The sequence below is a fragment of the Phalacrocorax aristotelis genome, chromosome W (assembly GCF_949628215.1).
Source record: "Phalacrocorax aristotelis chromosome W, bGulAri2.1, whole genome shotgun sequence".
NCBI classification, from domain to species: domain Eukaryota; kingdom Metazoa; phylum Chordata; class Aves; order Suliformes; family Phalacrocoracidae; genus Phalacrocorax; species Phalacrocorax aristotelis.
The window spans coordinates 472,313-494,622 of NC_134310.1; the positions used below are offsets into that span (position 1 = coordinate 472,313).

The 22,310-nt window shown below is 52.6% G+C and overlaps 2 protein-coding genes across 2 annotated transcripts; one reads left to right on the plus strand and one right to left on the minus strand.

Moving 5' to 3' along the window:
* The first annotated feature begins 3,943 nt into the window (after positions 1-3,943).
* On the plus strand, positions 3,944-6,474 carry RAX (retina and anterior neural fold homeobox). The gene is made up of 3 exons (XM_075077063.1): positions 3,944-4,465; positions 4,586-4,815; positions 5,645-6,474. The coding sequence occupies exons 1-3, from the start codon at positions 4,189-4,191 to the stop codon at positions 6,095-6,097; spliced, it is 960 nt and encodes a 319-aa protein (XP_074933164.1). The 5' UTR covers positions 3,944-4,188; the 3' UTR covers positions 6,098-6,474.
* Positions 6,475-15,245: 8,771 nt separating this feature from the next.
* GRP (gastrin releasing peptide) lies at positions 15,246-20,899 on the minus strand. Its single transcript, XM_075077064.1, has 3 exons — positions 20,481-20,899; positions 18,762-19,012; positions 15,246-15,453 (listed from the first exon to the last, which is right to left on the minus strand). Exons 1-3 carry the CDS (start codon positions 20,749-20,751, stop codon positions 15,400-15,402), a joined length of 576 nt encoding a protein of 191 aa, XP_074933165.1. The 5' UTR covers positions 20,752-20,899; the 3' UTR covers positions 15,246-15,399.
* Positions 20,900-22,310: the final 1,411 nt, after the last annotated feature.

The window sequence follows — 22,310 nt, forward strand, 5'->3', positions numbered from 1 at the left end:
GTGTGTGCATCTCCGTGTGTCTGTGTGTGTGTGCTGCACAGAAGAGGAGCAGATTAAAGTGTCAGGTCACATGGGAGCTACTGATGGACGGACCCTACCTGGGATTTGGGTTCTTACAGCTAATAGGATCGCTGGAGCTCAAGGCCATCATCCCATCAAGATAAATGTCTCTAGTGCCCACTTTTAAGCAATATGAATTCAATTAGGCTAATTGGAAAACAAGTAAAGAAGGATTGCATTAATATAGCCTTACAGCATGAACCTACACAGGGACAGCTGAGTGTGGTGAGCCTAACTGTCCATGGACTTGCACAAGACCCACGCTGCTCACCACCCAGAAAAGGCTGCCCTGCTTCCAGAGCAGCCAGAGTGCGTGCCCACAGCCAGGAGAGGCAAAGGGGCCAGCACGCTCCATGGAGACTCAGGCACTGTGCTGCAGAGGGGCCCTGCTCAGCACTCTCTGTGGGATTCCTGCATGCCACAAAGAACCTTGTAAGCAGTGGAGAAAACACAACCAACTCTCCTAGGGGTGGATAAAGAGAAATCTCACAGAAAAAAAAAAAGCCGGAGGTGGCTGCCGAGTGATGCAGCGATGGGAGGAGGCAGCAGCTTCCTCATATCATGGTGCTTTCAAGAACATTCTTAAACGGCACACTTAGGAATTTCTGGGGAGAAAAAAAAGCAAAGCCAGTTCTTCCAGTTTTTAACAACCTGTCGGATGATACAGAGTATGCAAACTGCAGCAGGGTACAGGTTCCTCCTGGGTGAATATTCCCCCTTTTTCCTTGCCTCCCCCCCACTCCCTGCCCCTTGCCGATTTGCTGTATGACCTTGAAGGCCCTGTTTATCTTTCAGGGAGGCACTCCCTGCTGCACATCACTGGTCTGGAGAGTGATGTCCCACCTGCAGAGTGACTTCAGCGTCAAATGTCTGCTCTGCAAGGCAGTAATTATTTCAGCTTGACATAAAGACAAGACAGGAGGAAAGGAAGCAAGAATCTGTGGCATTTTATGGTGCCGATTTCACTGTGTGAAGCCACATCCCATACATACATCTCAACAGCACCAACAGGATCAAAATTATTCCCATTTAGCCTTCACCATGCATGCACAGGAAGGAGATATGGCAGGCGCTGCCCTTTAGAGGCTGTCCATCTTGAGAATTTTTGTTAGCTTCCAAACGTAATTTCAGCAGCAATTTTTGTAATAATACAGGGCAAAAAACTAAAAAAAGTGATGGAACGGGGCCATCTTTTGCAAAGGGAAGAAACAAATCTCACCTATTTTATCCCCTAATGAATATTCTGAAGTTTGATCCTGATTGTCCCTGTAATTTCCAAAGGTAAATAGTCTTTGCAAAGCTGTGATGTACCACAGTATCAATTTCTGAGGCTTCATACTAGTATGACAGATGTCCCAGGGGATTCTGTGGCAGCAGGGGATTTAGCCCACAGCCAGTACATTAGACTCAAAGGAAATGCCCAGTTACCTTTCTTTGCCACCCTAAACTCTCTGTGCAAGTCTCTGATTATCAGAGGACGAATTAGACTTCCTCCCTCCCCAGAGCTTTGTGATACCTCATGTGCTTGTCAGGGCACCACAGACTGTGCCTTAAGCATGGCAAGAGAGAAAAGAGCTCTGGACCTAGAAGAGTCGGAGCTGGTCTCTGCTCTGCTACAGGTTCGGGGTTTTTTTCCCAGATTTTTACAAATTGTGACCAAGGGAATTGCTTCCTCTTTTGACAACTCCACTCCCCTGCAAGGCTGCTACAGTGACGAATGCAGTTCCATCCAGCAAATACAACTGAAATAATCTACTGCTGAGGAAGGAGGATCCTTCTCTATCAGGGAGGACGGTCTCTCGTGTACTGTGTGGGATGTGTACCCTGCTTCGGGGGTGGAAGTTTTTTTGCTGTATGTTTGCATTGTGATTAACAGCAAAAAAATTAAGTCTTGTTCCTGTATTTGACAATTTTGACAGGCGCCCTAAAAGCAGCATCTGTGCCAGGACTCAATGCCCAGTTCCTTTATGGCCAGACCAGAGTCTGGCTAAAGGGGTTTTGCTCCTTCATCTCACCTTGCTTTTTTTTTTTTTTTTTTTTTTTTTGCTACAACAAGCAAAAACGATTCCCAAGTTTGCCTATGGCTTCTGAAGGGACAGGCATGTTTTGTGCTGGTTGTGAGTGCCATAAAACCCGAGCTCCAAATTAGAAGAAATTAGGGACATTGCACAGTTCATTCAACTTCACTAATAGAGTTCTTGGGAAATACACATGTAGATTAAAGGAACACAATGGCCCCTGGCTGATTGCTTTGAGTACCCTCCATTGCCCCTACAATGGTATTGACTTGCTTTTCATATTGTGCACAAAAGCCACACTAACCTTTTCTTGTCTCTTCTGTCAGCCTCTTCCCTCTCTGCCAACCGATGGCTGAGTTCTCTGGGCTCTGACCCACCTGCCCCCAGAAGCAGTCAGTGGAGGCAAACCTCACCTGGAGCTAGCAGGAAAAGCTGAGCCCTTCTGAAAGGCATTAACTCTGGGACATCAGACCATAAACCTTAAAAAGGTGTGGGCATGGGCAGGGGCGAGCACTGCCAATCTTTGTTTTGAAGCGATTCCTCTGGAAAAATCTACAGAAAATACATCCTGTTGGGGTGGGGGGAAGCAAAAATGAAGATTTGTTGAGCGAGGTCGTACCTTTTATTAGACTAGCTAGTATACCTGGAAGAAGAAGAAGCAGTGGTGTCTTTCATTCACATACACTCTCCTCAGGCTTGAAATGGAAGCATATTCAAAGTTAAGCGCAGGCTGAAAACCACTCTGGATGTTGCTGTGTTTGTCACGCCAGCTGGCACAAAAGACGGCCGGTGCCTCAAAGAACTGGCAAGCGCTTGCATAAAAAGTGATAAAGTGACAGAAAGAGAAAAGCAGGAAAAATATCGATGCAGGAAGGAGCATTTTGGAGGCAGGAGACATGATGTCGTTGCCTGGTTAGTACTGTGTTGGGTCCACCAAGCCAAGTACAAACCAAGGTGTGGGATTTCGCTCTCTGCCTTACCTCCAAAAGCATTTTGTAGATCTCCCATGAAGCCATGCCCTGCCCTCTAGCCTCCCAACCACACTCCTGCCGTGGAAGACAGGGTCACAGAATCAGCCAGAATCAGCTCTTCTTGGGTCCCTCCTGTACCAACATCTTGGAAAATTTCCTCAGAAATATTGCCTAGCACTTTCCCCAGACTTGTGAACTCTGAAAGGCTGAGCCCAGCTCCTTCAGATGTCTCCAGAGGCCATCCTCCCCAAAAGCCTGCACGCACTTTCACTTGGTCTGTAAACCTGGCTTTGAAAGCAGCCAGACGCAGAGAAGGCATCCTGGCAGGGGACCAGAGCATCACTTTTACCCCCAACGCTTTTACCCTGTGCATCTGACACAGAACAGTGCCACGGCATCCTCCCCGCACACCACATTTTGAGAGGCTTCCTCTGAAAGCGATGCACTTAAAAAATGCCCGGGACGGACGCAGGCTGGAGCTGTCAAGCGAGAGGAATTCGCAGAGGCTCCGAGGGCCCGCAGCACAGCGCAGGGCACTGAGCCGGGCGCCCACTGGCCCCTCGCCCAGGCCCCCCCGGTGCTCCCGCCCCTTCCCAGCCCCTCCATGAAGCCCCGCTCCCGGCAAGCGGCTCCCGCCGTCCCGGGCACCGCCGTGCCAGGTCGGTCCCCCCGCGCCCGGCGCACCGGCAGCCGCCTGTCCCACGATGATTTCCGACGCCGCTCGGCCCCGGCGGCGCGGCCCCAGCGCCGGGGCTCCTGCCGCGGGGCTCGGCGGGGGGGCCCGGCCTGGGCCAACCCCCGGCAGCGGCAGCCGGGGGCCGGCCCGCCCCGCCTCGAGGGCCCCGGATGGCATCGCCCGGCGCCGTCTGGGGCCGGGGCCGGGGCCGGCGGGGCGGGGCGGCCGGCGGGCGGGGGGGAGCAGCGGGCGCTGCCGGCGGGGCCCTGAGGATGCCCTGCCTCCCCCGCCATGCCGGAGCGGCGCGGGGGCCTCGCCTTCCCTTTCGCCCACCGCCCCCCGGCACTCCTCCCCCGCCCCAAGGAGGCCAGCTCGCCGGGCGGCGCCGTGCCAGAGCTGCCCGCGCCGCCCCGGGGCCGGGCGGGACCGCAGCGCCGCGTCGGGGCCCCGGGCCGGCCGCCCCATGCACCCGCCCGGCGCCCTGCTCGCCATGGCCGAGGGCGCCTTCTCGCTGTCCGCTCAGGCGGCGCGGAGCCCCGGGGGGAACCCGTCGAGGCTGCACAGCATCGAGGCCATCCTGGGGTTCACCAAGGAGGACGGCCTGCTGGGCCCCTTCCCGCCCGACGGCAGCGCCGGCGGCGCCAAGGAGCCGGACAGGCGGGGTGCCCGGCACTGCCTCCCCAAGATGCCCGGGGAGCCGCCGCCGGCCGAGCCCCAGGGCCGCGCCGAGTGCTTCCAAGGTGAGCGCGACGGGCGAGAGGCGCCGGGTCGCGGGCGGGCGGGCAGCTCTTCCCCGCGCCCTCGGGTGAGCCCCGCGGGGAGATCGCCCTCCCGCTGACCCGCCTGCCTTCCCCTCCCAGAGCCGTACTGCCCCGGCAGCGCCAGCCCCGAGCTGCCCGCCGGCAGCGGCGGCGAGGGGAAGCCGTCGGACGAGGAGCAGCCCAAGAAGAAGCACCGGCGGAACCGCACCACCTTCACCACGTACCAGCTCCACGAGCTGGAGCGCGCCTTCGAGAAGTCCCACTACCCCGACGTCTACAGCCGCGAGGAGCTGGCCATGAAGGTCAACCTCCCCGAGGTCCGCGTGCAGGTAACGCCCGCCCCCGCCCGCTGGCCTGGCCCCGCGTTCCGCCACCCCCGGCTCAGCTCGGCGCCGGGAAACCCCACGACAGTGCGGCCCGGCGCGCCGCGGCTCGCCGTAGCCCCGCGTTCCCGGCGCCGGCAGCTCCCGGCGCGGCGCAGGCCGGTCCGGCCCGGCCCCGCGATCCCGGCGGCCGGAGCAGCGCCGCGCCGACGGCCCCGCTGTCCCGTGAGCCCAGCCCGGCACCGGTACCGCTCGCCCCGCCCGGTGCGTGGCTGAGCGGCCCCTCGGGGCACCGCTGGAGCACCGGGCGCATCTGCCGCTGGCGCCGTCCGCACGGCCCCGGCGCGGCGGCCCCGGCCCGGCACGACAGTGCGGAGCCCGGGGCCGTTTCCTTTCGGCAGCCGCGGGCTCGGGCCGCGGCCCGGCCCCTCCGCCCGGCCCAGCCACGTCGTCAGCGCCGCTGCCCTTTGCCTGGCGGGTCCCGGGCCGGGGCGGCTGAAGCCGCTGTGCACCGGGGCGGCGGCGAGCGGGCAACCGAGCCGGGCGGGCAGGTGCGGCGGGCCGGCTCCCCCGCGGGGCTCTCGCTGCACGGCTTCCCCCGTGGCACTGCTCTCCGCCGAGTGAGGGGCTTCGGGTCTGCCGAGCCCATGGGGGAAGCATGGCTGAACCCCCCTCCTGCCCCAACTCGGCACAGCACGCCGTCTGCTGCTCTGTCATTTCTCATGAGCTCCACTTCGTGTGTGCCACTGCACCCAGGGGAGAGCCTCAGCCCTCCGTGGGGGTAGCAGCGCTGCCGTGCCGCCCTGTGGCCCGGGTAACACGGCTGTGCTTGCAGGTGTGGTTTCAGAACAGACGGGCCAAGTGGCGGCGGCAGGAGAAGCTGGAGGTGACCTCTATGAAGCTGCAGGACTCACCCATCCTCTCCTTCAACCGCTCACCACAGGCAACACCCATAGGTCCTCTCAGCAGCAACCTGCCCCTGGAGACATGGCTCAGCCCGCCTGTGCCCAGCAGCACAGCCCTGCAGACCCTGCCCGGCTTCGTGGCCTCACCGCAGAGCCTGCCCGGCAGCTACACGCCACCGCCCTTCCTGAACTCTCCGGCAGTGACCCATGCGCTGCAGCCTCTGGGGGCCATGGGGCCACCGCCACCTTACCAGTGTGGGGCCACCTTTGTGGACAAATTCCCCTTGGATGAGGCAGACCCACGCAACACCAGCATTGCTGCCTTGCGGATGAAGGCCAAGGAGCACATCCAGTCCATCGGCAAACCTTGGCAGACAATCTGAAGTCCTTCAGCACCTGGGAGAAACCCACAGGGAAGGCCGGTCCTGGGACAACCAAGGGATGCCCTTACCCTGCTCTGGCTCCCCTGGAAAGCCAGGCAAGGGAGGGCTGTCCCTTGCACCAGCCTTTCCCCCACACCCCAGCTTGCTTTGTATTTTGTGGTCCTTCTAATTCCCCTTTCCACATGCCCTGCAGAGTTAGGGGCCTGATCATAGCTTAGGGAAAAAAAAATCTCTTTTGCTCTTCCTCCTTGTCTGGACGCTTTAGTTGCAATAAAAGCTGCAGTAGGGCGAAGAGCTATGTAAAGTGGCTGGGAACCGAGGCCTGCATTACATGGAGAGGGTTTTTGGGTTTGCACCATTAAATGGCACAACCTGCACGAAGGCTGCGCGTCGTGTTCCTGCACACGAGTGAGCTGCTGATGCTGGACCCTCTACTGCCTGTGATGTGCAGAGGGGTGGGACAGGCCTGGCCGTACGCCCTCCTCCCTCCCCCTCCAGCGGCAGGACCCTGCCCAAACTGGGTGTGAGCACTGGAACCTGGAAGCTGCAGCCCCGCGGCGGGAAGCGTACCCAGCAAGGGGCTCCCTGCTCCGTGAGGAGTGGCCAGGGCCCTGGCAGTCCTTGGGCCAGGGGCACTACTCCCACAGCTGCCCTTGTGGAGCAGTGCTGGGTTCGGATGGGCTTTGCTCACCCCTGCCCCAGCATGCTGGGGTCAGTGACAGTCCTGTGGGCCTTGCTGCCTCCTCCGAGAAGGGTACCAGCAGGTGCTGCAGGACCCCATGCCCCCGCAGTCCAGCTGCCTATGGGGGCAGACGGGCAGCAGCTGACAAGGCATTGGACGCCTGACTGGGTGGCTGGAGCTGCTGGCGGGGGCCCGCTCGCTGGGTGCATCCTGCCCGGTGTGGCTGCCCAGTGCAGCCCCAAGAGGCTGGCACAGCAATGGGCCGTGCTGGCTCCCCAGCCCACCCAGTGCCCATCGCCAAGCTGCCGAAACTAGAACTGCAGCATCTTTATTTTCCATTATCTCTGTTACTGGCTGTAATGGGGCTGAGAAGCTGTAATGAAACACCCCTTCTCCTCCACTGGGCACGGGGTGCGCTACACACTCTGGAGGTTGTGGCAATTAATGTTTCTCATTAGGGAAGAGAGAAGGATGCACAAGCGCCCTCATTGTGTCCAGGGGATGATTCAATGCAGACTGGGAGACCTCTCCTTTCACCATTTCCCACTCATTGTGGCCAGACAAAGGCTGGCGTCTAATTATATTTTCACAATCTGTGCGTATCTTTTAAGAGTCCTGTCAGAAACAAGTATGTCAGCTTTGTTCAGCTTCACTTCAGAGAGCTTTTTAACCTTAGACAGCAGTTTCTAAACATCCCTTCACAGTCTTCTCCACAGCAGCCCCATCTATTGTCTGGAGAGCTTCTTTTACAGATAATAATAGGAATCCCTCTATTTTGAAACTCCTTTTCCTTTCTCCCTGGCTTCCCTGCAGATCCAACCTGCCCCTCTGGACCAGAGCACATGCTGTGCCCAGGCCCCCAGGCTTCCCTTCCCTGAGCTCTGCTGGTCCAGGGGGGTGCAGGGAGGCCCTGTGTGGGCCAGACTCTCCTGTTGGGCTCTGGACCTGCCAGTGCCACTGTGTGTGTGTGTCTGTGGTGGCGCCCAGCCTCCCCAGCACACAGCTGTTTGCTTCCTTGGCAAAGAAAGTGCCGTGCTGTCAGGAAAAGAAAGTGCCGCCGCTGTTGGGACCAGGGAAATAATTTGCTAACTTCTAGTAAGGAGACCTGAGTAAACTTGTGGGGGGAGGGGAGAAGAACAAAAACTGTATTGCTTCAGTTTTTAGGTCTTATTCCAGCGCTCCTTTCACAGGTGTGCTTTGTTTGCATCACCAAAGAGGCTGGGCTTGCAAGAAGGCACATCTCTGGTGGCTGTGAGGGAAGGATGTTTCTTGGTGTGCTTGCACACCCTGGGCTGCATCAGTGACGGATGCACATTAACAAATGAATGCCGAGGCTCTGCACACTCTTCCTGCTCCAGGGGGTAGGAACAATCACACTTACTATTACTTGGCTGCAGTGCAGCTGTGGCTCTGATGCTGAAAACCCTCCTGCATGGGAGCACATTTAACTGTTGCCTGAAAGCTCTTACCTGTCCTTACTGCTCATGACTAATAAGCAACTCCTCAGCATTTCATTGGTGCTCTTCCACATATTGACACTACTACCCTCCCTCCCTTTTGCCTCCAGTTATCTGCGTCCTGTAAAGCCATTGCAATGACACACCCCACACACACCCACACCACACCCCCCCCGACTTTTTGATCAGCGCTGGTTACTTGAAATTGTAAAAGACTAACAGTAGATAACACCACAATGACAGGACAGCAGAAATAGCAGCTGAAGACAACTGTTCACTTTTATAAGCTCCTGTTCCAACGCCTGTGACCAAAAAATGAAAGATTATGTCAAGCTCTGGTGATTGTTCTTTTATTGACATATTGAGCAGGTCTTCTGTTATACATTGTACATTTAAACCCTGTCATGGATAAACTGTGTGCAGTCATGTCCTTCAAGGAAAGCTATGAGTTTATTGCTAAAAATAAATATTTTAACCAGCTAAATCTAAGTGGGCAAAGACAGGTAAATATTTTTCAAACAAATAAAGGGACAGAGGCTTATGCAAACTCATATCTTTCTTGTACGCTGCCTAGTTGTCTGTGTTCCTACACTTTCTTTCAAATTGTCCCGTTCCATTTTAAAAGCTCATTTGTTCATTTTGTTGTAAATATCTTCTCCTTCTTAATTGGGTGCTGAGTCTAATAATCCTGCCTCGGCTTGTTAACTGTACAATAGCAGTCAGAGTTAATGACCCATTAGTGATTAATTCCTTAAACAGCATCTAATTGCTCACTGTAAAACCTTTTCTTAAAACTGGATTAAATCATCTAGATCCTTAACCACTTCTTTACTCTAACTTTGCTAAGGCTATTAGCCTGGCCTTTCCTGAGTGATCTGTTTCTTCTTTTACTTAAACTGTATTAATAAGACAGTACTTTTAATGTCTATATTTGACTTCTTTGCAATACCTGACATTCTAAGGAAGAATAATACCAATAAAAAACTGCTAGTGAAAATAATAAGAAATTTACTCCTTTGCAATGAGACAATTGCAGACATTGAATGTTGTTATGCTAATTGTGGCATACCACCTTTTCAGAGCAGTAGACTTGTAGGATAGGGTTTGTCAGTGGTTGTGGCTACTCATGGAAGTATGTAGGCTTTAGTGGGTGAAGCGGTTATTACTTCTTAGAGATTTCCCAAGAGTAACTTGGTCTTTGCTCAGTGTCCTGAATATGGGGCAGTCAGCAAGGGCTACCCCAAGAGACTCCAGGGACAGATTGCTACATGGAGATGAATCCTTGCTACCCTTCCACGGGCACAGATACCTGCTCCTGGGAGTACAGCACCTCCCTTCTCAATATAGAGCAAACGACTAGTGAGAAGGGGCAAATCTTGCTGGGAATGGAGGCAAGACAAGTTGTGTCTGCTACCAGTCAAACTGGACTGGACACAGCCAAATGAGCCTTGGGGAAGGCAGCCAGCGTCAGAAGCTGAGGAGCTCTTTCCCTTCTCCTTTGCTGTTGTATTTCATTGGTGAACAGGCTGAAATAGGACCCTAACTGTGTTTGGAAAGCCTAGTTCATTCCCAGATAAATCCCACATGAGCAGTCTGAGCTTCCCATTTTTTAATCAGGGAGTGCAGGGCTGGTATATTTTTCTTTATATTATGCAGACTGTTAAGCTGTCCACTTTGCATTTGCTTCAGAGTTCTGGAGAAGTAAAATCAAATCACAATCTCTGCATCTGCTTCATCTGTAGCAAGGTCTCCACTGGCAAATGTGGTTGATCCTGGGTGATTTCTCATTAAGATGTGAAATGCAGAGAGGTAGACTCTTTTTCGTGAGAAGTCTCTCCATTAGGCCTGGCTGTCTTTGCCCAGCCAGAAATCCCAGGCTTAACATACAGGAGTGTTGCATAAAGTTTCACACAGGTCAGTAGCATGCAAGAGAGAAGACAATTGCTATAAATAGCTTTGAAGATCTCTGAATTAATAATTATGAGGAAAATGCCATTATGCAATTTGGTCTCAATGGCACCATTTCTCAGCAGAAAATTTATTTAAGCTCTCTTCCTTCCCATCCCTTTCAAAATCCTGTCAGTATTCAAGAAAACTATCAAAGCCTCCTGACCTATTTAAGCCAAGGGGAGTTTTGACATGGAGTTCAGCTCAGTTGCTTCCCAGTGGAGCAAGACTGGCTCTCCATCCAGGACTGACCCTCGGTCCCTGCCGGATGGCATCAGGAGAAGTGGCTACATATGTTAGTGCCTGAGAATACCTCCAGCTGTCATCTCCCCTGGAGCAGTGGGCCAGCCATCGTGTTTGCTTGACAGCCACAATGGGTCACAGTCCCTGTGAAATGAAAACACACGGAGCTCATCACAGTTTAAATTTCTGTTATGAGCTGTTGGGGGTGGGGGCAATACTGTTCCCTTCCTCTGTCGAGGACATGTTGATGTCCACAGGCAAGATGGGCAGTTGAAGGATCTTCTTTTCAGCTGCCTCAGCTACATCCGACAGGGATTTCAAGTAAGAACATTTAGTTAATTACTACTGAAAAATCTCAAGTATCTGTTCAAAGCTCCTGGCTACATCTTTCTTCAGTTCAGTCTCTCAGGAAATACTACAAAGTCCAACGCCAACAGACATTAATTCAAGGGGTTTCCCTTCAGCTACAGTGGTTTTGGACTGGATACTCAGGTTCTTTCTTTATGCAGCCAGCGTCTTCCTGTGTCACTGATGCCATGGGTTGTAAACCTTGGGGCTTTATCCACTTCCTTCAACAGCTTGTCAACCACAGGGTACCCATTTACAAAATCCTATCAGTAGAAGAAATGGTGGAATAAAACGAAAGAGAGCAGACCAAAAAGCTGATTAGACTAGGACAGTGGTCACTCTGACAATATTACCAAGTTTTCTGGTAGAATGAATAGTGTGTCTCCTCTCTCTGAGCATCTCTGTGTTCTGCCAGTGAATGATGTGAAAATTGGCTGACATTTGGCAGTCATCCCTCTGTCATATGACATTTCTGCCCCACTAAGAACTGTCAAATCTGCTCTGAAATGTTTGGTTCTGTGTAGAAAAGCAGTTAAAGTCAGCTAGGCAAGATATTCAGGAAAGAGTTTAAGTGGAGGAAGCAGAAATTTGGATGGAGGCAAGAAGAGACAAACCTGAAGCTTTGGCCACTGATACAGAAGGGAGTATTGGGGTAAACAAAGAGGGTGGTGTGCTGACCTGCGCAGGTAGGTCAGATAGCCCTCCTTTGATTCCACCTCAGCGAGGAGGCAGGTGCAGGGAGCAGGAAAGAGACGGGCCTCTGGGCTAATCCAGATGTCAACAAAGGGATGATAGTTTTAAGCAATGCTTTTAAACAAAGGGTTCCTCAGGAAGACTGGCTCACCAGCAGCTTGTCCTTGCTCAAATGCCTCTGCTGGCTGCAGCGTGAGTCAAAACCAGGATGACTTGTATGGTAGGCAAACCTGCAGCTGTCCATGGCTTCATAGTTCATGATGAACTAGTCATAAACATGCTGCTCCTCCATCCCTTCCCTGTAACATCCTAACAAATACCCTTCTAGTTTATTTGATGCTGCCTCTGTGGGACAGGGCATTCCCATTTTACATGCAGAGAAACATGACTCACCCAGGCTCAGAGAGGGGTGGCATGACTGGGTTATTTCATGGCTCTAGTGCTACTTGAGACCCCTTCAGGTAATATGAGTCATCCACACATGCCTGGCACATACGATATAGGCTCTGCAAGAGGCCACAAACCCTTTCAGTTCCATAGCTGGAGGCCAAGGGTGCTGACAGAGGTAGATGCCTGTGCTCAGCATCGCACCTGGAGTCTGTACAAAGAGCTCTCAAGTCTTCACATCGTGCTTTGGCTTCTGGGCCAGGCTTTTTCTCTTTTATTTCTTGGGTGTATAACTCATGCACATATCCACTCCAGTGACTGTGGCCACACAAAGACTAAAGCCAGCTTCCCAACACCTTTTTGTGGCACTCATCTTATTTTGCTCAACTCCTTCCTCCACTCTGCCTTCATCACTGCCAAGGCTGGGCAGGGGAAAGTTGATTCAAATGTATGAACAAAGCTTTCAAGGCATGGCCTAGTATCCCTGAGGGTATGGGGTGCTGGCTGAGCTGTTACACACTTTGGGTAATGTGGGCAATCTGGACCTTGCTGGGGAATGAGAGTCTGCCCTCCACTCTGCCCCAGAAAGAGCTGTCACCTGCTTTTCCTGCTCTTCTGTGGATTGCTCCTGTGTATTATCTTTCTGAGTAACTTTCCTTCTGGGTGTCCTGGCAAAGCACTTAGCTATAGCTGTCCCAATCTGGCCCTGCATTGAGCTAAAATCAAACCACTTGATGGCAGAACCCAGACTGCACGTGAACTTTCTCATATGACCTTTTTCACAGATCTTTCCTCCAGTAGGGAAGAGGGCCTTGGAGGGAGGGGAAGAAAGACTGGCACACCACATGAGCTGGGGGATTTTTCTGAAGTGCTAATCCTAACTCCTGGCAAGACTTCACATTATCTTTGGGCAAGGTGGCAAACACGGACAAAAAGAGAAAGGTGAAATTGAAAAGGATAAGCATTTTTAATTTATAAAAATCCTGGGACAGCAGTTAAATACACTGAGTATTCCCTTTGGCTGGCACAGGATGGGATGTCCACTGAGATAAATGGGATTCGCCCTGTAACTCAGCATATCGAAGATGAAGCGTGCAGGTACTCAGCAGCAGTCTAATTGACTTTATGCCCCATTGGCACTACAGTGCCTTTTTCTCCAGTTTTTTCTGAGAAGACCTGCAGGGTTGAACGAGAGGGCTACAGAGTACACATCTGGACACTCATTAGTCCTCACCTCAGTTTCCTGCTGCTCTGGGAATAAGTCAGCATTGAGCCACTACAAAAGGAAATGAAAAGTGGAATTAGAATTGCATAACTGGGCACAGATGAGAGATTAAAGGGAGAAGTATCAATGCTGTACGTGCACCTGGGCAGTGGCTTATCACCTAATACACACGGTACACTACCGATGTTGGCAAGAAAAAGAGATGCCCGGTGAAGCCTGAAACCCGCCATGTGCTGTTGCAGGGGAGCAGCGCGCCGCGCTGCCCACAACGCCCGCCTCGGACGGCCGCAGGAGCACCGGCTGCTTCCCCGGTGCGGCTGGGAGGCGGCAGCGGTGCTGCCGTACGCCGGCCCCGGTAACGCCCCGCCCGGGCCGCAGGCGCCCCTGGATGCGAAGCTGCGCGGGGCGCCCGCCCCGCCCCCGCCCCTCCGCCCCGCCCCGCCCCCGCCCCTCCGCCCCGCCCAGCCACCGCCCCTCCGCCCCGCCCCCGCCCCTCCGCCCCGCCCCGCCACCGCCCCTCCGCCCCGCCCCGCCCAGCCACCGCCCCTCCGCCCCGCCCCGCCCCTCCGCCCCGCCCCGCCCCGCCCCGCCCCTCCGCCCCGCCCCCGCCCCTCCGCCCCGCCCCGCCCCCGCCCGTCCGTGGGCCGAGCGCGCCCCCTGCTGGCGGCGGGCGGAGCTCCGTTGCTGCCGCCGCGGGCTCTGCGCGCTGGGCGCGGCTCTGCCCGGCGGGGCCGGCCAAGCGCCGTGGGATTCAAAGCTGGGACGGACTTTTAGCTTGTCTAGGGCCTTTGGCGCCGCTGCGATGGCCCGCGAGTCTGAGAGAGCATCAGCACGAATGCACTGTCTTTGTGTAAAGCCATACATTTGACTCATTTATCCCTTTATCTAGTCTCCATTTCACAGGACCTCTGGAGGTCCCTTCTCCAACCCCCTGCTCGAGTGGGGTCTCCTAGGCCCAGCTGCCCAGGACCACGTCCAGGTGACTTTTGAATATCTCCAGGGAGGGAGACTCCACCACCTCTCTGGGCTAAAGTCACCCTCAGAGCGAAAAAGTGTTTCTGGGTGCTGAGGGAACCTCCCACGTTTCACTTGGTGCCCATTTCCTCTGGTCCTGCCACTGGCTGTCATCGGAAAAAGCCTGCCCTCTCTTCTTTATACCCTCCCTTCAGGGAATTATACATACTTGTAAGAGCCCCCTTGAGCCTTTTTTCCTCTGGGCTGAACAGCTGCAGGCTTTCCTCGCAGGAGAGATGCTCCAGCCCCTTAATCATCTTTTGTGGTCCCTTGTTGGATTCTCTCCAGTTTGTCCATGTCCCACTTGTACTGGGATGCTCAGAACTGGACATAGTACTGCACGGGTGGCCTTACCAGTGCTGAGCAGTGTCACCTCTCTGCCCAGACTTGCTTCTCATGCTCTGTGTTGAGCTGTGCACAAACGGATGCTTCCTGCCGCCCTTACAGCCTGGTCTGTCAGTGGTCTCCTCTGAGGAAAGGTGGCAGCACGTTATGTCCTTGTCTGGGTCTCTGATAGTGTCTGTCCCGTCCAGAAAGCTACAGGTAAGCAAGGAGTATTGCTTGGCTATGATGTGCTGTAGCCCCACCAGAGGTGCCGCAAGCTTGTTCTCCTGGGCGGCCATGTTCTTCCCTTAGGCACTGGACCTGCTAACACACGGTTAGGAGCGTGTGGTAGGAGCATGCTGAGCTGCCGCGTTGCCTCCGAGTCAAACAAGGAGGCAGAGTCTCTTTCAGCAGATCTCCCTGCTGCCTGCATGTGGAAGGGCATCATATGCTCTGTACTTGGCCCATCAATACCTTGGGAAGGCAGCGTCGGCTTCCCTCTATTGAAAAAAATGACAGACCAGGGAGCAACTCAAGGAGAAGAGCTTCAGTGGAAAATGAATCATTCTGTTGGTTTTTTTGTTACTACCTGTGTCACAGCCAATTTCCATTTTATTAACTCAAATAAAAGTATAAACTCAGCCTTTTTATTAGTACTATTTATTGTGAATGTTGAATTGTCATGTAGTTTTGAACTAAGAGATGAACTGATTAGATAGGTAAGTCATATAATTAATTGGAAGACCCTTCTGTGACAATTATATATATCAAAGCCATTCAAGTGAGAAAATGCAACCTTGAAAATGAAGTAGACAGCTTAGTCATTGCTGAAACATACAAGAATATGTGTATTTAGATATTTTACACAAAGGAAATCTTGTTTACAGAAAAGAGACCTTGTTGATTATCTGATACAATCAAGTGCTTGTGAAATATAGTCTCTTACAGAAAGTATTCCATTTCTTCATGATTTGGAGACCTTTCAGCTTGGGTTGCTCTCTTTCGTATTCACAACTTGAAGCAGATAGTCCATCATCTAATAAAAAGAGAAAAATATTGTTTATAGACCAGTCCCGAAAAAAGTCATTCACTAAGTTAATAAGCCTAATATATATCTTCTCTGTGTATTCGCATAACAAACACATTCCTAATAACCTTTCCAAAACAGACCTCATTTGTCTTGGTTAGTGTAATAACCAACTGCCAAAGTATGAGGAAAGGCATTCTCCCAAATAATTCTCTCTGCTGTCTCATTTATATAGTGTCTTGTTAGTGTTAAAAAGCCAAGTCATAGAAACAATTTAAAGCTTATTTTCCAACTTACTTTTACACTTAGGCCAACTTGCAGGAGAGATTTCCATTCTGATCTTTAACTACTTTAACTGTAATTTAGTCACAGAATAAAGAGCAGGCAAGATCTTCATTTGCCTGGTATTAACTGAAAACAGAAAATAACTCAGGTGCACTACCCTAAGCCTAATTCCCAGAACTACTCTGCTCCTCTCTTTGGCTTTTTTGACTGTTTGTGTGTTACAGCACTTTCCCGACTCTCGGTGAGTCTTTTAGAAATGTCTTTTTTATTCTTGAGAAAGGTACAGCACAGTGTGAGCATTAGGGGTGGATAATGCACTGAATGAATTTGAGCTAAGTGAGACCCTGAGTTGAGTTACCTCAAGTAGATGTCTGTATTTACTTCTGCAGCCTTTAGCTTTGGGGACTTCAGAACTTAAATTTAAAATTCAAATTTTACATTAAATCAGCGAAATTTTAATAAGTCCACGAAACAAAGTCCTCATAGTACTTTTCTTCCCAATGCAGCCTGTCTTTGCTTATGTTCATTACACAGGAACACAGGGTTGCACACACACAGAGATAGACTCCTTGTGGTTAGCATCTCTGCAAGTGCGTACTCAGCCTATAAGAATTATAGCCCCCCTCGATGGTGTGATCGGTCTTGGGACAGCTATTCCATCAGCTGACAGTAGGGTTCACAATTTACCTTTTTGGGTGACATTTCAATACCTCAATCCAACAGGCCATTTCACAGTGAATCGTAACCTGCTGTAAATATGGTGTCTGGTTCCTCCTAGAATTAGTTCCCCTTTCAAACTCAAACACAATATGGCTGCAAAAGTATTTAATGCCAAGTACTAATTTCTCATATGCACTGCATTATCATCACCAGTTTATTCTACCTGGCCAGCTTCCACCGAGGCAGGTAGCTACATTCATCATTCTTGTACATGGACACCTTCATCACCTGTGGTACAGCAGCACCTTAAACGAAGGTGTTGTCTAACCAAAGTTTGTGCAACATGGAACCCCTCACATCCAGAAAAATCTACAGAATCAAAATCCAGAGGTCATTTATGCTCTTGTATCACTCTGTACATGTATGACTGAATTTCATATGTATACCAGAATTCCACCTTTATAAATAAACAAAGCCTCCTTTATTAAAAATAATTACTTTCATTATTTAAATGTTTAGGAAACTGTCACAACCCTCAAAAAAAGTAAAGCACATTCCTTATGAACTTCAGGTCTTCCTCATCTGGAAAGCAGATCTCAAAAAGATCTATAGCTTAACTTCCAGCTGCTGGGTTTTTACTTTCTGAAGCCAAAGGAAAAACTATACATTATAGCTTATCTAGGCTGAATTCAACTGGGTATTTGTGTCCAACAATAGGAAAGCACAGGTTAACTGCTACTTTCATTATTATGTTTTACTTCAAGGTGGAGACAAAGTTACTGTTGAATGCTGGAAATCAAAGGTTCTATGGCAAAATAAGGTTCTGCAAGCTGTCATATATTTTAGTCACATGAAAGATACGAGTTTTTTAGTAGTCATTGGGGAAATTTGGATATTCAAGGCAATAATCTCTATTCTATGCATATGTTCAATGTCTTACCCCAAAAATGTGGATATTAATTTAGGGTAGAAGTACAGACATACGGGTATGATTGAACTTACCAGAGGCAACTTTCAGCCTTCCTAAGTACGATTTATTACCAGACACTTTTAGAAGTCAAAAGACATTTCCCTCTTTACATAGCATAATGGAATTTGTTAATCTAACTTGATTACAAAGTTGCACACTGCAGAGCTGAAGATGAGATTAATAGTTTCCTTTATAGATAGCATTAATCACAGTTATTATAAACATCACTGTCATAAAGCCATAGCCAGAGAGAAACCTATGGACAGAGTTCGTATCAGTGGTGTAAGAGATTTAAATCATGGCTTAATTTAATGGGTAAATTTTTACCCATATTCAAGTCAAAACCGAAGCGTTTACTGACTTCACTGCACCAGGATTTCAGGAGGGAGACTGGGCTGAAGTTAGCCCAAGAATATTAACTATACCATATTACAGTAGAATATGGGAAGAAAAAAACCCTTTCCAATAATGTCTTCAAGGGGGTGTGTTAATACTCTTGTTCTATTTCAACATCACCCAAAAGAATTCTGCAGCTATACCACCATTACTGTACCTGACGCATTAAAAAGAAAGTTTTCTATTAAATTCTGCAGTTATGTCATTTAGACCCTGATTACGTTCTGTAAAACCTCTCTGATATCCTTCCACGTGTATTTTCTAGGATTTCCTGAAAGAATAGGGGTGAATCTGTTCCAAAGTCTTGTTGTCTTGTGAAATAGTGCTAGTAAGTACATTAACTTGAGGGAAGATGAGGTGGGTCCTAGGCACACATTATGGCTTATTGGTAGCCACAGGCTCATTTTGCAAGACCACAAATGACCACAGTAGCAGTGGCCAGCACCCTCCGCTGGAGGAAAAAGACTTGCATGAGACAAGGACAGAGCTGGGAGCAGAAGAAACTCTCCAACCCAGCTGCTCTATCCACTGATCAGCAATACTTCACAAGCTGGGCAAGATAATACCAGCCAGAACAGCAACCGAGGAAGACATTCAACATGATGTGGCTTTATACACAATACCCTTTGCCTTCTTCCCGCCCTCTGCATTCACACCTGTCTTTCACACGAGCTTGTTTGTGCTGAGTTAATACAGAACGTGGTGCTGATGTGGTCATCTGAGCATGAGGTGCTAGAACAGCAAAGAATGGAATGACCAAGCTACTTGAAAGGAATCCAGACACTGAAATCTGCTTAATGCTTGCCCAGTTTATGCCCAGTAGCAAATTCATAAAAACACAATCTGTGAGCGACAATCAGTAGAGTCTTACTTTACTGAATGACTTGTGCACGAGATGCATTTCTGCTACTTTCTGGACAATCCACAAGTTAGAGGAAGCTGATATGTTGCTGTAAAACAAAATTTGAATATGTGGGACTGTTTTCACAGGTTTTATCTTACTTACATCTTTCCAACTGCTACTGTCATCTGTCTCCCAGGTGTTCCTGGTATACCGGGGAAGCTCTCCTTTTAAAAAGTGAGCACTTTTATTTTCATTCCCTTCCAGCAGCCGTAGCAAATATTTTGAGATTTCTTCCCACTGCTGATAGTCTTCCAGCTGCTTGATATTTTCAGGTAATGCTGAAAACGGGGTCTTGTTTTCTTCTTCATAAACATAAGGAAAATCTCCAGTGCTTTTTTTCCCCATTAAATGTCCTGTAACAATGACAGTAGCATGAAATTAACCAAAAGAGGTATAGATTTGATTGTTCAAACATCGGCTGGAATTTGTCACTGACTGATAGGCTGGAGGGAGGAAAAGGGTTAGATGATGTCTAAGCTGAAGCACAGCTGAGACTGGAGGTTTTGTCAGTGTCGCACACAATTCATTTCCTCTGTCTCTTATGCTACACTGTCAGAGAAAACATTGCTGAGAACGGGGCAGAGATAACCAAGCACTTTGCCTGGAGCTAGGGAGAGGCACCTGATAAGATTTGCTGGAATAATAAGTGAATGGAGAAGCTGTAGGATTTGGACTTCCCCTGCCTTGAGATGGGATGTGGAAACTGTAGTTAAGCCTATGCTCCAGCGCCTTTCTAGGAGCTAATATGCATGCACTTTTGATATACCATGCTTTACTGTCATCAAAATGAAATCAGAGTGGGTTTTATGCTGCGAATGAAGCTACTGGGAAGGAGAGGGGGAGAGACGGCAGCGGAGGAGCCTCCTGCAGGCTGAGTGCCCCAGGGCCCCCGCTGAGAGCGGCGCTCCCCAAGGTGCTGGGCGCGCCTCGGAGTGCTGGGGAGCTCGAGGGTCCCGGCCGGCTGCCTTCAGGCTTGGGTCCGGGTTCCTGCACCTGTGAAGAAGGGTAGCGGTAGAAAACATAATCGCCGAATAAACATGTCGAAGGTAGCGGGGAATGCCGCGTTACCCTGCACCCTCTGCCCTGCACAGGGCAGGGGTGCAGAGGCGGAGGCCGAAGTCTGTCTGGGAGGCAGGTCGCTTCCGCAGCAGCGCTGCTCCGCACCCGATGCTCAGAGGCGGCACACGGCCGGTGGCGGACCGTCTGCGGCGGCTGGCCCGCCCTCGGCCACGGGTGCTGGCCCTCGGGGAGACCGCTGCGCCCTGCCCTGATCCTGCCCGCCTCCGGGCAGCGCACAGGGCCCGCCCGGCGCTCGCAGGTACTGGGGAGCGCCCGTCGGGGACGCGCTCGCACTGCGCCAGCAGGACCAGAGCGGCCCGGGCGGGGAGGCAGGCGGGACCTCGGCCCCGGGACCGGCCGCCGCGCGTGGAGCCGAGCCGGACCGGCGGGGCGCCCGGTCCCGGGAGGCGGCCGGCGCCGGTGCGAGCCGCAGACCGCCGGTGCGCTCGCAGCGGCCCTCCGCCCCCGTCCGCGCAACTGGGCCCCCGCCGGCAGCAGCCCGCCGCGGCGCCGGCTGGGACAGCGCAGCCGTCCCGGGAGGCCCAGTGGGACGCCAGGCTGCCGCGACCCTGCCCTTGTGGCCGAGGCCGCTGCCCCCGCAGGCACGGAGAGCCGCCGTGGGAGCGGCGGAGCGCCGTCGGGGCGGCGCCGGGCGGGCGAGGCGCGGACGGGGGCTGGGCGGAGAGAGGGTCGGGCCGGTCCGGCGGCGGTGGGGAGGGGGCGGCGGGCTGCCGGGCAGCGGCGGGCGGGACGGAGACTTACCCACAGCCCAGTGGCTGCCGCGGGGGTAGATCTTGGTGAGCGCGGGGGAGCCGCCGGGCTGCAGGGGCGCCGCGCCGCCCTGCGCCGCCAGCAGCGCCAGCGCCAGCAGCGGCAGAGCGCCAGGCCGCCGGGGGCCACCGCCGCCCATCGTGCCGCTGCCGGTGTCGCTGCCGCCGCCGGTGCTGCTGTCGCCGCCGAGCCGCCCTGCGCTGCGGGCCGGCTCCGGCTCCGTCTGGGCGAAGCGCTGCCGTCGCCGCCGCCGCCCCCCCATTTATACGGAGCCGGGATCGGGCGCGAGCGGAGCTCCCGCGCCTGACGCCTCCTCACGGGGCCGGGGCTGCGGCCGCCCCCGGCCCCCCGTGCCTCCGTCCTGCCTCCGGCGGGGGCGGGGGCCGCGGACGACAGCCCCGGGTCCCCGCCCGCCTCCCCGCCCCGGCGGGCTGCCGGCAGGGGGGAGGCGAGGGGGTGTCGGCCCCGGCGCTCAGCCCTCGGCGGCGCCGCCGCGGGAGCCCCGGGGCGGGCAGCAGTTCGACGGGCTTTCAAGGGGCCTGCTGGGGCTGGCTGCCCTGCCAGCTCGTGCCTGTAGCAGGCCGCAGGGAGTTGCTCCGCGGGGGCTTCATACTTCTGGAGAGAGCGGCCAACGTTTCCCTTGAGGTTATTTTCTCGATCACATTCGAGAAACCTAAACTTCTCAGCAGTTTGTTTTCCCCTCAACTCCCTTTGCCTTACGTGGTGTGGTGCTCTGAGGTGGCCCAGGCGGCTGTGAGGGACCTCGGCGCGCATGGGATGGATGCTGCTGGTGGTGCCCAGCGTGCCCCGCCAGCCCAGGGCCTCATCTCCTGGGCCCTTGTGCAGGGTGGGCAACAGCAACAGACCCGGCACAGGCGCTGATGGAAAGGATGGCCCTGCTGCGGGAGAGTGGGGCTTGAGAGGAGACATGAGGGACTTTGACAGTTGCAGAGGAGGTGGGTGAGGGAATGCTGATGCCACTGTGCAGTTTACCCTCTGCCGTGTAGGACTGTGTGTGTGTGTGTTAAGCTTTCCTTGGTAAAAACAGCTTCACGCTGTTGCCACAGACTGGTGGATCAGGGAATGAGGGTGACTCGGTTACATTACTGTTACAGTAATTATTTTTCTGAAGTAGAAGTTCCTATAAATGAATCTATCTTCATTACAGAAAGCATGAAAATGTTCACAGAAATGGTTTGCTGCTCTAGGCTAAAATGACCAAACAGGTTGAAAAATTTTTACTTATTGGAAAAAAAAAAACGCTCCAGCATCTTTTTTAAGTGGGAGGAATATCTGTAAAACAACCAAACTTAAAGGAAGACACCACCTGCAGCTCAGTGAACGAGAAGATCCTGTGCAAATAATTTATTTTAATTTCCAGTATCACATAAATTTACTGTCACAGGTGACAGTAATGTGACTCACAGATTTTCAGGACTTTCATCTTTCCTTACAGAAAGACCCTGTAAACTTTTGTGCTGGTTTTGGCTGGCATAGAGTTAATTTTCTTCATAATAGCTAGTATGGGGCTATGTTCTGCAGTTCTGCTGAAAACAGTGTTGATAACACAGGGATGTTTTCATTCCTGCTGAGCAGTTCTTACACAGAGCCAAGGCCTTTTCTGCTTTTCACCCCAGCCCACCTGGAGGGGCTGGGGGGGCACAAGGAGCTGGGAGGGGACATGGCCGGGACAGCTGACCCCAACTGATCCCAGGGATATTCCACACCATATGGCGTCATGCTCAGCATATACAGCTGGGGGAAGAAGAAGGAAGGGGGGGGACACTTGGAGTGATGGCATTTGCCTTCCCAAGTCACCGT